Source organism: Malaclemys terrapin, chromosome 2 (genome assembly GCF_027887155.1).
Source record: "Malaclemys terrapin pileata isolate rMalTer1 chromosome 2, rMalTer1.hap1, whole genome shotgun sequence".
Lineage (NCBI taxonomy): Eukaryota > Metazoa > Chordata > Testudines > Emydidae > Malaclemys > Malaclemys terrapin.
Window position 1 is genome coordinate 276,604,530 of NC_071506.1, and position 15,284 is coordinate 276,619,813.

General features: G+C 46.3%; 1 protein-coding gene across 2 annotated transcripts in view; it reads left to right on the forward strand.

Moving 5' to 3' along the window:
• Positions 1–15,284, forward strand: part of MINDY4 (MINDY lysine 48 deubiquitinase 4) — a 99,637-nt gene that overhangs the window by 67,486 nt on the left and 16,867 nt on the right. For both annotated transcript variants that reach the window (XM_054016610.1, XM_054016612.1), the window contains exon 15: positions 622–783. In XM_054016610.1, coding sequence (XP_053872585.1) covers positions 622–783 — 162 coding nt within the window. The remainder of the gene's footprint in view (positions 1–621; positions 784–15,284) is intronic.

Genomic DNA, 15,284 nt, shown 5'->3' on the forward strand with positions numbered 1-15,284 from the left:
TTCTGGTATTGCAATGTTTCTCAACCAGTGGGTTGCAGCCCCTCGAGGGGCTGGGTAATGAAAGTCAATTGGGTGTGGGGGGTGTCATAAGTCAGTGAAAATTTTATTACAATCTAAAGCAAAGAAAATCACGCTCCTCCACTCCCTGCACCCGCTCACCCTTCAAGCTCAAGTATGTCAGCCTCTCAAAAAACATGTGCACATTGATTACATAGGTTTAGCATTAATGCTGATACATTTTTTACTCTTACTTTTACAGTACATGTCAGGGCTAGTAAAATGATTGACTTAAAATAAGGGGGTGCCAACCAAGAAAGGTTGAGAATAGTATTGGATGTAAGGTTGTATTGGATGTAAACTGGCTTCCCTGCCCTAATCTCACTGGCCTTTGAAATCCAGTTGATGTTTCTTCATTGCGCTTTGGAGTCGGAATCCTGAAGCACATCCTTTGAAAAGTCCACTGCTTAGCTGACGCCTTTATTCCAGACAAGGTTAACTCCCCACTTAAATAAAAGTTGTGGTGCAGCCTTAACTATGCTGACCTACCATAATGTGTCGTGTTGATTCTTAGTGCGCTGGCGAGACGTATAGTTGATGACTTTTTTTTTATATTGTAAACAGGAACTTGTGAACTTGCTGCTGACTGGTAAGGCTGTGTCCAACGTGTTCAATGATGTAATAGAGCTGGACTCTGGAAATGGAAATATCACAGTTTTGAAAGGAATCACTAACCGCAGTGATATCGGCTTGCTGTCTCTTTTTGAGCACTATGATGTTTGCCAGGTATGTACCATTTGCTTTTGAGTTTAGTTAAAAAAGGAAGCAATTTACAAATCTGACCCTTGACGTGGACTGAACACTTGCGGGCAAACATTATATTTCACTTACTGTGTGATTGCACATTTGGGAGCCGTCCTGGATGAATCCGCTAGGTGATGCCACCATACAATTCTGCTACTACCACTAATAATAACAGGGACATAGGACTGGAAGGGACCTCCTGGTTCACTGAGTCCAGTTCCTTGCTATTACAAGCAGCCCCATCATATAATCACATATATGAACTTATCAAGCTTAGGTTGTTTGTCCCCACTTCTCCTGCTGGGAGGCTGTGGCAGAACCCAACTCCATTAATGGTTAGAAACCTTCTTCTAACCTTCAGCCCAAATATATTCATGACCAGTCGATGCTGCTTTGTTCTTGTGCCAACTCTGTTGTTGATCTTAAATAGCTCTTTCCCTCCCTTGTGTTTACCTCCCTAATGTATTTGTAGAGAGGAATCAAATCCCGGCTCAGTCTTCATTTTGCTAGACTAATAAAAGACAATGATAATACCCGGCAACATAAAGGGACATGTTTCAACATTTAATTTTTGAAAATAATATTTTAGTTACATTTAGAATGAAAATGCAAAATTAGATGGAAATTTCAAAAAAGACAGTAAGAGTAATTAACTGTTGGAACAATTTATGTACAGGTGTAGTGGATTATCCATCACTTGAAGTCATTAAATCGTGACTGTGTGTCTTTTTAAAAGATATGTTCTCTCACAGCCAGAAGTTATTGGGCTTGACTCTGGAATAGTGTTTGAAATTCTCTGGCCTGTGTTATACAGGGGATCAGACTTGATGATCACAATGTTCCCTCTGGCCTTTTCAATTTAGGAATCTATGAAAAGACACCCATCAAGCAATAAGCTAATAATTTGTTTTAACTGATCAAATGCAAATAAATGTATCTGAAAACAAATCCTGACTTCAAATATTTCCCATATGGCTGAAGTTAGTGGGATTTTCTTAACACTGATAAATTCTAGTGTTTCATAGTTGTAATGGAAAAAGAGTACTACAGTATTCAGGACTAAAACAATATAGTCAAGAAAATATCCCAACATGATATTAATGTCCAAATTTGATGAATACTCATCAAAACAAAGCAAGGAAAACATTTGCTGCATCTGGTTCATGCTTCTAGTCCTTCCTTAGTATTATTATAAGGAATGTATCACTTCCTTGGCTTGAACCTCAAAAAGATTAGCACCTCTTACAGATGTTTTCCATGCTCCAGAGTGAAAGATATGTTATATGTTTTGTAGCACAACATTAAGTGAGGTTAGTATAGATTATAACTCACCTACTTCTCCACTCCCCCCAAAAATTCTATGTTACCAAATCCCAAAACATCTGAAAACCAAACACCTTCAACTTATTCTCCAGATACTACACTTACGGAATGTGGCGCCTTCTATTAATATGCAGTTGCTTGGGAATTAGAAGCATGATCAGCAATATATTTTCCAAGTCAATTATTCTTACTCAGTTGCAGAAACCCCAGTAGACATAATTTCATTTTTTTTCGTCTACACTAGTTCAGGCATCTGATGCAAACTTTATTACGTTTTATTCAGAACATCTGTCACTGCTGTACATTTGAGTTCTTAGAGTACACTGCAATACATGCCGGAGGGAATGTAACAAAAATCGGATTCCAGTGGACTTATGTCACCAGCCCTGGAACTCATTGTCCTGGTTTCAGAATTAAGGGCCAAATTCTACTCTCAGTTACACCAATGTGAATCTAGAGTAGCACCAGGAAAGTCAGTGAGGTTACATTGTATTTACTTTGGCGTAACTGAGAACAGAATTGGGCTCTAAGACTTTAGAATTGACTGTTTCCTTCTTAGCAGCATTTCAGTAAATAGGTTCTGCATGAAATTACAGTGTGGCAATGAGAATGGTAACTGGAACCAGAAATGGAAAAGAACAGTAATTTTTTCAACAGTTAGAGGCTCATGTATGTGACTTATAGTGAATCACAGAATGAGAACTTAGGGATGGAAAAGTACTTTGAGGTCATATCCAGTCAATCTCCCAAGTGTAGGATTGTACCCATTTTCTAGTGTTTTGTGAAGTCTATCTTAAAAAGTCTAAAGCAATAGACTTACCATCAGGGGCTCGTTCACCTGCACATCTACCAATGTGATATATGCCATCATGTGCCAGCAATGCCCCTCTGCCATGTACATTGGCCAAACCGGACAGTCTCTCCGCAAAAGAATTAATGGATACAAATCTGACATCAAGAATCATAATACTCAAAAACCAGTGGGAGAACACTTTAATCTGTCTGGCCATTCAATGACAGACCTGCGGGTGGCTATCTCACAACAGAAAAACTTCAAAAACAGACTCCAATGAGAGACTGCTGAGCTGGAATTGATATGCAAACTAGATACAATCAACTCAGGATTGAATAAGGATTGGGAATGGCTGAGCCATTACAAACATTGAATCTATCTCCCCTTGTAAGTATTCTCACACTTCTTATCAAACTGTACTGGGCTAGCTTGATTCTCACTTCAAAAAAAATTTTTTTTTCCTCTTACTTAATTGGCCTCTCAGAGTTGGTAAGACAACTCCCACCTGTTCATGCTCTCTGTATGTGTGTATATATATCTCCTCAATATATGTTTCACTCTATATGCATCCGAAGAAGTGGGCTGTCCACGAAAGCTTATGCTCTAATAAATTTGTTAGTCTCTAAGGTGCCACAAGTACTACTGTTCTTAAAGCAATAGAGCTACTCTTTAGTTGAATACCGTGCACACCATTAAAAACTCAATGTTTTCCTCGCTGCAGTGATCCAGACACTATCATGTCTTTAACCCTCACTGCCTTTCCCCATAGCTACTTGATCATCTTAGCTCCTCATTTTCCCACTCTTTCCTAACGAGTTAAGTGAGTGATCTGAGAGGAGGGCTCAGAACCAAGAACTAATCTTGGCTCTGCCAATGGTTCCTGCAGTGGTGGAAAGGGGCATGTTACTAAACTTTTCTACCTACATTTCTTGATTTAGAAAACTGGGACAGTGACAGTTACCTGTTAACTCAACTTATTCATTAAAATGCCACTGATGGGAAATATTAGCTTCAACCCCTTTGACGCAACCAGCACACTCTGTGCACTAACAAGATCTGCTTTATATTAACTCACAAATTTACTGCACATTCTCTGTCTTTTGGTACGTCGTCTGTTTATCCGCCCTGTGCAACACTCTTCCCATAACCTTTTGCAGCTAGGAAATTTGTCTGTTTTGCAAGGCACCTCTCACACTTAGATGTATTAGAAGCAACTCATCTAAGGGGAAACGATATCTAACCATCTTAGCTAAGAAATAATTGATGAAAACATGCAAAATGGGAACTGGTGGGCAAGCTTTATAATCCATCAGTTTGGCTTTTTATTGTTCGGTAATGAGCAAGCAGTAGAGATTCTGCTTCATGTATGGATTCTGCAAAGGCACTGTAATATCTCTATAAATTACTGGTGAGCTCCATTTTGGAGAAAAATGTGTGTTCCATCTTAAGGTATCCATCATTTAAAAATAATTGTTCTTGACTCCTTGTTTATTCAAATCCCTTTCTAGCTTAGAAATGAAATGTGTTTCCTTACAGAAAACTTTTTGTCTTCTATCTCATCCACGGATTTGTTTTCCTAGCGTTGGTCATTACTGTTGGGATATTAGCATTGATCTGATTCTAACTTGTTTAAGAAAAGAAAAAAACCAAGATTGCGGCATTTCTTTAATTAAGCCTTAGATTTTAGAGATTTTCACAGATTTTGCAAGCATATATAGCAGAACGAGATTGGTCAAATATAGCCCAAATTTCTGTAACATTGGACTGTCTCTGATACCACTGCGAGTAAATCTTGGCTTCTTGAAAATGAAATGTTAAGCTTTTGCACACGGAATGCTCTACCAACCCCTGTTCTCAAAGCCATCACTCTTATTTTTACATGTATTATTTATGTTGCAGTACACCTAACGACCCCAGTGAGGGTGGGGGCCCATTGAATTAAACACTGTGCACCCATTTAATGAAAAGAACCAAAGAGCTTACAATCACCATCCCTTGGACCTACCACTCGCAAATTATGATTGGTGAAGTCTGTAACTGATGTGGAAATTCATTATTATTACCTGTCTGTCTTGGATGACACGCTTCACTCGGCACCATGATGTCTGCATGCCTTTTCGAGCACGAGTTGCACAAGGCTCTTGACCCACAGCCATCACTTCATTTGCTATAGATCTCTTTAATCTGATCTGTGTAAGGCACCACTGATATAATAATTGCTCATAATTGTATGTTGTGGCCTTATTCAAAACCCACTGCAGTCAATGGGTCTTGTCACTTATTTCAGTGAGGTTTGGATTGGACCCCTATCTGTTTCCATTCCTCTCCATTATTTTTCCCCTTTTCATCTGTTTCCTATTTCATCATGCAAGACAGTTTTTCTTCTTTATCAAAACTGTCCAATGCCATATTGTTCTGTGTTTGTCCAGCGCTTAGCACAGTGGGGTCTGGGTCCATGACTAGGGCTCTTAGATGCTACCACAATACAAATAATAATATTAATAAATCACATACTGCTTCTGTTATACTCATGACTCTATTTCTAGTTTATCTCAAAGATCTTTGTTTAAAACTTTTTTGTTTCTGGCAGGGCTAGTCTTCTATTTATCAATATTCCCAAACATTCAGAATTGAATTTTGTTTTCTTTAATCTGCTTGAAATCTGCTACCGTTTAATGGCCACAACTGATCTGCCCTCCATGCCATCCTAGAACTGGAAAAAATATATAATTGCAAATTCAGTAGCATTGGCGAGTTTTTAAAAGGGGCATTAATGAGTTAGCAAACTATTGCCTTGATCCCAGACAGTGATCTGTGAGGCTGGGCCTTTGCACCCACATAGAATCCTACTGACTTCAACAGTGGTGCTGGGTGAATTTTTAATAATATATTTGCTGAAAAAATGCAGTTTTGTTGACCCAAAACTATTTGCAAATTCGTGTTGAGTTCACTGAATAGTTTCAACTGAACTGAAAAAAATCAAACTATTTTGGAAATGTCAAAATAAAACTTTTTTTTCCTACACAGAGTTGTGTTGACTTTTCGATTCACTGGAAATTTTGAGAAAAAAAACCCCCACGTTTTTTGGTTTGCCCAAAACAAAACTATTTTTTTTTTAATTTTTCAAAATGGCCAGGGAACTGATATTTATTTATTTATTTATTTATTTTTGCCAAGCTCTACTCAATCTTGCAAGATGGGACTTTGCAGGAGAGGAGTTTGTAAGTGAAACAGTCATACCCGAGCAAACAGACATAAGGCAGGAAATGGCAGGGTTGATATGCTGAATAAATGCAATTCAGATGTAAAGAGTGTAAAACACAGCAAGCATAACAATTAAAACCTGTGCTAAATAAAATGGAACTAAAAAAGGATCAGCCATGGCCATTCACACACCTGTTTTTTTCTGATGTTGCATTCTCTTCCCCTCTGAATTAGAAACATTACAAGGAATGATGAGCAGGGCTGGCTCTAGGATTTTTGCCACCCCAAGCAGAAACAATTTTGGCCGCCCCCCTTCCCCGTTTTTTTCTTACCCCACCCCCGGCCCCGCCTCAGCTCCACCCCTTCCCCAAATCCCCAGCCCTGCCTCCTCCCCCCAGGCTCTCAAGCCTAGGAGGGAGAGAGGGAGGGGTAGAAGTGGCGCATGCGCCGCGGCCACTCGGAGTCTCGCCCTCCCTCCCAGGCTCTCAACCTGGGAGGGAGGGGGAGCAGCGGCGCACGAATCAGCTGTTTCACGCGCCGCGGCCGCTCAGGATCTCCCCCTCCCTCCCAGGTTTGAGAGCCTGGGAGGGAGGGCGAGCAGCAGAGCGCAAAACAGCTGATTCGTGCGCTGTGGCGCGCGAGCGGCAGCAGCGGAGGTGAGCTAGAGCGGCCGGGGCACATTTTTAGGGGCGGCATTCTGGTGCCGGCCATGCCGCTCCTAAAAATGTGCCGCCCCAAGCACCAGCTTGTTTTGCTGGTGCCTAGAGCCAGCCCTGATGATGAGAACATTGATTGGTTTCTGCTCAAGCTTTGTGGCTTACTAAAGCCCGAAAAACAGGGGGGAAAAAGCCTCTGCCTCATATTATTGCTTCTGAAGCAAACTTGGCAAGTATGCAGTTGTCCTGTGCTATAAGAAGATAAGAGATGAATGGTGAAATATGTGCAGATCAGGAACTTTCACAGTGGCAGATACATTGGAAATGATTCTGCCACAGTAAGTGTTGGGGAGGAGAGTTCAATTTGCCATTGTGCAAGTATGAAATTAAGTCAGATGTGTAAAAAGACCACCCATAGAGTTGGAAATGAGTCTTTCTTTGCAGGTGCTCCCTTCTGAAAGGTTGACATTTTCCAAAGATGAAAATTGCCTCAGTGAAATTTATGAGAGTACTTAAGGGATTTGTAAGGGAGGGGCAAAGTGATAGGGAAGTCTCTGTAGGATTGTAAACATGAAGCATAAAAGATACCTTACTCCCTATATTCCCCCCCATACCTTTTTGCCTGCAATAGATGAATAAGCATCTGTCAAAAGTGATGAAATATTTTAAAACTGATGCATTATAGTATTCATTTGTGATACGAATATAGGCTCCTTGAGAGAGGACTCTCTTTGTCTCCTGTAAAGTACAAAGCATATGGCTGGCCCATTACAAAAATGACAATTGTTAAACACTAATAGGTCCAAGAGCCAGATCTCTCTGCAAGCTCTTAGGGTTGGTTGACACTACCGTGGTAAGTTGACCTAAGTTATACTACTTCAGTAATGTAACTGAAGTTGACACAGCTTAGGTTGACTTACTGCAGTGTCTTCACTGTGCTGTGTCATGGGAGATGCTCTCCCACCGACTTCTTACTCTTCGCAGGGAGCTGGAGTACCGGATTTGACAGGAGAGTGCTCTGCCATTGATTTAGCAGACCCGCTAAATTGACACCGCTGCATCAATCACAGCAGTGCCGATCTACCGGTAAATGTAGACCTGAGTAAATAGGCCTTGTCTAAAGATTTTCAGCAGCCCAAGAGGAGAGAAGGGAATCTTTGGGTTTTTATTTACACACTCTGAATTCTGCATGTGCATCAGTGTGATTTCAGCAGACAAAGATGAATGAGTCTCCTGAGTGTGAGACATCGGGAAAATATGCAAGCTCTTCTTGCGAGTGGGTGAGGCTGGGGCAAACAACTGGCTTCTTTGGCCAGCAAGAGGCATGGGCACAGAATTCATCTCCTCTTGCAGAAAACTTGGGGTATTTGACTGCCATTATCTTCTTGAAGGTGACTATATCAGAAATAGTATCCAGGGTGGGATTTTCAAAAGCCCTCAATGTTGCCTAAATTTGAAGTTTGACCATTGACTTCAACAGAAGCAAGTTAGACCAGCAAATGAGCACTTGTGAACATTCCTCCATTAGTCTATATTCCCCTTCTCACTGTGTTATTGGTCTCTGGTCTCAAATCTTGGGGAGAGCTGATAGTATTTGTTTCACTGAAACCCTTGATTATCAGTCCAACTAACAACACTATTTTACGATCTAGTTAAGACCAACTCTTCCTCTAGTGTAATTGGTGTAGCTCTGTTGTTTACAATAGCTGAGGATTTGGCATGCAATGTTTTAAACACTAGTGGAACACATATTATGTTAATGCAGTATGTGCTTTTAGTTCTTTGTGCAATATACATATCTGAGGCTGCAGCGTGGGGCACGGGTCACTTGCTGGAAGATTCTCTGCATCTTGAAGTCTTTAAACCACGATTTGAGGACTTCAATGGCTCAGACACAGGTTTGATACAGGAGTGGGTGGGTGAGATTCTGTGGCCTGTGTTGTGCAGGAGGTCAGACTAGATGATCATAATGGTCCCTTCTGACCTTAAAGTCTATGATTCTATGATTCTGCAGGGCTTACTCACATGAGCAGCCCTATTGACTTCAGTGGGGCTGTTCGAATGAATAGAACTAGAGTGGAACCTTGGTTGGAAAACTTTTTCTATTTCCTTAATCTCACATCAGCACATATTGTTCGAAGCCTTTTGGGCGTTATTTTAGCAGTCATTTATGGGATGACAGCATTGTTACAAGGAAGTCACTGACTATTCACATTTGTCTTTGATTTACATGAATACTAATATAAGCATCTTTGTAAAGTGAAATCTTTTCATCAATTTCCCTCTCATTTGAAATCTTTTGAAATCTTGGATCTATGTACTTCTCTTATTGTTATCCCTTTTATGATGATCTATTTTTTTAGCTTTTAACTTTGCAAGATTTCTTCTGTACTTTTGAGCCAAGAATTTACAACCCCTCCCTCTCCAAACTATTGAATAAAAGGATGTGTTATGTAGACATTAACAAAGTAATGAGTCAGGGAACAGTTACTTACTGATCTAGAGAATTGTTACCTAACATCCCAAGGAACTCTGCTTCAGGAAGATGCTTGATTTTGTGTTTATATAACATTTCAGATGCAAAATATATATCTTATTAACAAAAGTGCATAATTCACAATGCTGAGAATGTTTAGATTTTTGTAATAGAATGGCCTATACAGCATATGCTTTATTTTTTCTGATTAGCTCACATTGGTGTCTATAGGCAATGTTCCTGAGAATTGGAAGCAGCATTACATGTGCAATATATACCATAATGTCCACAGTAGCAACTATACCTGCTAGAACCCTCTCCTGACATCTTTATTCAGTCCCAGGAACTCAGGAATAAAGGACTTATCAGATCAGATCTAGAGCAGCGTCCACCTAGTCCAAAATCCTTTCTCTGCCAGTGGCCAACACCAGAAGCTTTAGGGAAAGTTGCAAGAAGCCACAGAGTGGACAATTATTATGGAACATCAGCCCAAAGAGAAGGTTTCTTTTTAGTTAGTGGATGAGGATTTAGAGCCTTTTTATATATTTGTATTCACCCTAATGTAATTGTGGATATTCTCGTTATCCATATAAATGTCCAAACTTCTTTTGAAAGTTACTGACCCTCAGAACAAGTAGTTCTGTGTTGGAGGATGACAATTGACCTTACGTCTCTTTGTAGAGTCATTGTCCAATACCTTGTACCAATGACAGCAGTTTTGCAGAGAATAGAAGTGGCATAAAAAGTGTGGCTAAACGGAAGGCTTCAATTTCTGTGGTTATCAGTGCAGCAGTCATCAAGATAAAATTCACAATATTAAAAAAGGAGAAATAATATGAAGGAAAGAAGAATACTGGATCTATGAAAATCAGACATACCATTCTAATGTTAAGCAGTTCTAAAGTTAATGTTCTTCTTCGAGTGCTTGCTCATATCCATTCCATTAGGTGTGTGCGCGCCGCGTGCACGATCGTCGGAAGATTTTCTACCCTAGCAACACCGGCGGGTCGGCTGTGGAGCCCCCTAGAGTGGCGCCTTCATGGCGCTGAATATATACCCCAGCCGACCCGGCGCCCCCTCAGTTCCTTCTTACCGCCCCTGACGGTCGTTGGAACTGTGGAGCGCTGCTTAGCTGTTCTCCACTCTCCCTAGCTTAGTTTGTTGTATCACAGTTATAGTTATAGTTATAGTGTTTATAGTTAAATAGTTAAATAGTTTAAAAGTTGTTCTAGTTGTTCTAAGTAGTTCAGGGGATTAAGGGGGTCATCTCCCCCTTTCTCCCCCGGCCGCGGGGCCGGGCTCATGCCCAACGCTCCCGGCTTCAAGCAGTGCGCCTCCTGCGCTAAGCCTATGCCCACGAGCGACCCGCACGACTCCTGTCTGAAGTGCCTGGGAGAGTCCCATCAAACAGATAAGTGCAAGATCTGTAAGGCCTTCAGACCAAGGACCAAGAAGGAGCGGGACTTTCGGCTCCGGCAACTCCTGATGGAGGCGGCACTTAGTCCGGACGCTCCATCTACAAGTCAGGCCCCGGCACCTAGCACCTCGGTGCGCAGTGCCCCGGCGGCACCGGCTATGACGACCACGCGAGTGGCGTCAGACAAGCCTCCCCGGCACCGGACCTCGTCGGCACCGCAAGCAGTGCCTCGGCGCCGGTCATTATCCCCGGGGCATAAAAAAGCCCATAAGATGGGGACATCCGTGCCGAAGACGCCGGCTCCCCCAGTGCCGGGGGTAGAGCCGCGTCCGCCGGTGGAGCACCGGAAACAGGTGCCTCCAGCACCGTCGACTCCGGCGCCGAGGCCGTTGAGTCCGGTGCAGATAGCGTCTCCACCGAGACCGGCGGTGATACAGTGCCTCCCGTCGACTCCAGAGACCTTCGCGGCGGCGAGAGACTTAATAGCTCTCACGGAGCCGGCACCGCCTCAACCACCGGCACCGACTGCACCGTTGACTCGCCCGGTCCAGTCGAGGGGGAAACCTGCCTTGATGCGCCCTCCATCGCAAGGGCTGGAACCTCGGCACCGATCCAGGTCCCGAAGCAGGTCCCCACGCCGCTCGCAGTCCCGGCACCGAATATCGCCTCGGCACCGGTCGTACTCGCGGCCAAGATCTTCTTCGCGGCACCGCTCTACGTCTCGGCACCGCTATGATCGTCGGCACCGATCAACGTCGAGACGTAGTTCTCGGCACTGCTACGGTCGACGCTCGACGTCGAGAGGCCGCTCCCGGCACCGGGCATACTCCAGGTCCTCGTCGAGGTCCAGATCCGACTCCCGGCACCGACGAGGTCATCGGCACCGGTCGCGGTCCCGGCACCGATCGCCGGCACCGCGTAGAGAGAGATCATCTCCGGACCGGCACCGTGCGGCACCGCAGCCAATGGGAATCGTCTCGACGCTCTCGGCACCGCCGTGGCCATCGAGATCGGTGTCCCACTCCTCGGAGGACCTCTCGAGATCGGCATACCCCCCTCAGGGGCAAGCCGAGGAACAGGACTTGGGACATTGGCAGGACACGACAGGGGACCATTCTCATGGCCCATCTCACTGGTCGTTTTGGACCCCGTGGGCGTACCATCAGGCGCAAGGGGCTCCAATTGCTTCGACCTCTCGCTCCGGTCACTCCATCAGAGGGGCCCCGGAGTCCACCATTTCTCGGCCTCCGCCAGGGGGCATGGAGGCTTCTGGGTCCGCACCACCTGACGCCCTGGACCCAGGCACAGGTGATGCTCCAGCCCAGGAACAGGGAGACCAGGACCAGCCCTTGGATCCTGTTCCACCGGAGGCATCTTCCTCTTCTTCTCCGGATGAGGCAGTGGCGGGCACATCGTGCACAGGCCCACCTCCAATAGATCTTCGGGCTCACCAGGATCTTCTGCGCAGGATGGCCCGTAATATGGACCTGCAGGCGGAGGAGATAGTGGAGGTGCACGACCCGATCGTGAATATCCTTGGAGCGGATGCCCCATCGAGGGTGGCGTTACCCCTGATCCGCACGATTCAAACGAATGCGGATACGATATGGCAAACTCCTGCCTCTATCCCACCCACAGCGAGAGGGGTGGAAAGGAAATACTTTGTCCCGTCTAAGGACTACGGGTACTTGTATACCCACCCCCAACCGTGTTCACTGGTGGTGGAATCAGTGAACGCACGAGAGCGCCACGGCCAGCAGGCTGCAGTGCCTAAATCAAAAGAGGCTAAGCGGCTCGATTTGTTTGGCCGTAAGGTTTACTCAGCCGGAGGGCTGCAACTTAGAGCGGCGAACCAACAGGCGCTACTGAGCCGCTACAATTTTAACTCCTGGAACTCTATGGGGAAGTTTAAGGAGTTGATTCCCCAGGAGTCCAGGGAAGAGTTTGGAGCCATGGTAGAGGAGGGCAAGAAGGTGGCTCGGACCTCCTTGCAGGCCTCCTTGGACATAGCAGACTCAGCTGCGAGGACCCTGGCTTCGGGTATCGCTATGCGCAGGATCTCCTGGCTTCAGGTTTCGGGTTTGCCTCCGGAGCTGCAGCAAACCCTACAGGATCTGCCCTTTGAGGGACATGGATTGTTCTCGGACAAGACGGACTCTCGCCTGCAGAGCCTCAAGGACTCGAGAACAATCATGCGCTCCCTGGGGATGCATGTTGTGGGCCCTCAGCGCAGACCATTTAGGCCGCAGCCTCAGCGCTTCTACCCCCCCCCCGCCTCGTCAGAGACAGGACTCGACCCGGAGGCGAGGGCGAGGTGGTAGAAGAAGGTGGACCGGCCCTCAACCCGGCCAAAACCAAGGGCCACCTAGACCACCTTCAGGCCCCAGGCAGAACTTTTGAAGGTGCGGTCGAGGACGGCGCCCCAGTCATCCCCCAGGATCCAGCCCCCTCCTTCCGGGATCGCCTCTCCCACTTCCACCGTGCTTGGTCCCTTATAACTTCGGACCGCTGGGTCCTCCGCACGGTGGAGAAGGGATACGCTATCCAGTTTTCTTCTATCCCCCCTCCCACCCCCCTTCCCCGTCCCTCTTCAGGGACCCTTCTCACGAGCAACTTCTTATACAGGAGGTTTCTATGCTCCTGGCCATGGGGGCCATAGAGGAGGTTCCGATAGAGTTAAGGGGCAGGGGATTTTATTCCCGTTACTTCCTGATCCCCAAGTCCAAAGGAGGTCTGCGGCCCATCTTGGACTTGCGCGGACTCAACAAATTCGTAGTAAAGTTGAAGTTCCGCATGATCTCTTTGGGGGCCATTATCCCTTCCCTCGATCCTGGAGACTGGTTCGCCGCCCTCGACATGAAAGACGCATACTTTCACATCTCAATTTACCCACCTCACAGACGCTTCCTGCGATTCGTGGTAAACACGGTGCACTACCAATTTGCAGTCCTTCCTTTCGGCCTATCCTCGGCCCCAAGAGTGTTCACGAAATGTATGGCTGTCGTGGCAGCGTACCTTCGTCGGCAGGAGATACAGGTGTTCCCGTACCTAGACGACTGGCTGGTACGCGGTTGCACCAAAGAGCAAGTTCAAGCTCACGTCCACAGAATAGTGCACACATTCAACGAGTTGGGCATCCTACTCAACAAGGACAAATCCACTCTAGAACCTACCCAGAGAATAGATTTCATCGGCGCAGTTCTAGACTCCAGACGTGCACAAGCCATCCTGCCAGACAACCGCTTTGGCACCATCACGAGCCTCATTCAAGGGCTACAGGCCTTCCCAACTACCACGGTGAGGTCGTGCCTTACCCTGCTGGGTCACATGGCTTCCTGCACGTACGTAACCAGGCATGCCAGACTTCGGCTTCGCCCACTCCAGACCTGGGTGTCATCAATATACCGTCCACATCGGGACAGCCTGAACATGGTGGTCACGGTCCCGAACTCGGTCCTGACCTCCCTCACCTGGTGGCTAGATCACAATGTGGTCTGCGAAGGGATGCCATTTCACGCCCCACAACCCTCTCTGCATCTGGTCACAGACGCTTCATCTCTGGGTTGGGGCGCCCATCTCAACGAACACCATACCCAGGGCCTGTGGACTGCACCCCAGTTAGCCCTGTACATCAATGTTCGGGAGCTGATGGCGGTGCGCCTGGCGTGCCAGGCATTTCTCAATCAACTACGTGGCCGTTGTGTGTTAGTTCTCATCGACAACACCACGGCCATGTTTTACATCAACAAGCAAGGAGGAGCACGTTCGTCAGTTCTATGCCAAGAGGCCATTCGCCTGTGGGACTTCTGCATCGCCCACTCAATCCATCTCACGGCATCGTTCCTCCCTGGAGTCCAGAACACTCTAGCGGACCGACTCAGCAGGTCCTTCCAGACGCACGAGTGGTCTATCCGTCCGGACATCATACATTCCATCTTCCGGAGGTGGGGGTTTCCCCAGATAGACCTGTTTGCATCTCGAGACAACAGGAAGTGCCACGTGTTCTGCTCCCTACAAGGTCGAGCTCCGGGCTCCCTCTCGGATGCGTTTCTCCTTCCCTGGAAAGACCACCTGTTTTATGCCTTCCCTCCGTTTCCTCTGGTCCACAAGGTACTGCTCAAATTGCGCAGAGACCAGGCACAGGTAATTCTGATCGCTCCAGCGTGGCCGAGACAACATTGGTACACCACACTGTTGGAACTCTCGGTTCAAACACCGATCCCGCTTCCATTATGTCCGGATCTCATTTCTCAGGACCACGGTCGGCTGCGTCACCCCGACCTGCAATCACTCCACCTCACAGCGTGGCTGCTCCATGGTTCACCCAGGCAGAGCGGCAATGCTCGCACTCTGTCCAACAGATTCTGCTGAGCAGTAGGAAGCCCTCAACACGGACTACGTACCTGGCCAAGTGGAAACGGTTCTCATGTTGGTGCGAACAACGAGCCACGCCCCCGTTGCAGGCACCTATTCCTCTCATATTGGAATATCTCCTCTCCCTAAAACAGCAAGGGTTGGCGATATCTTCAATTAGAGTTCCCCTGGCTGCTATATCAGCCTTTCACCCAGGGGAATTCACGTCCTCGGTATTCTCTAACCCGATGGTCGTTAGAT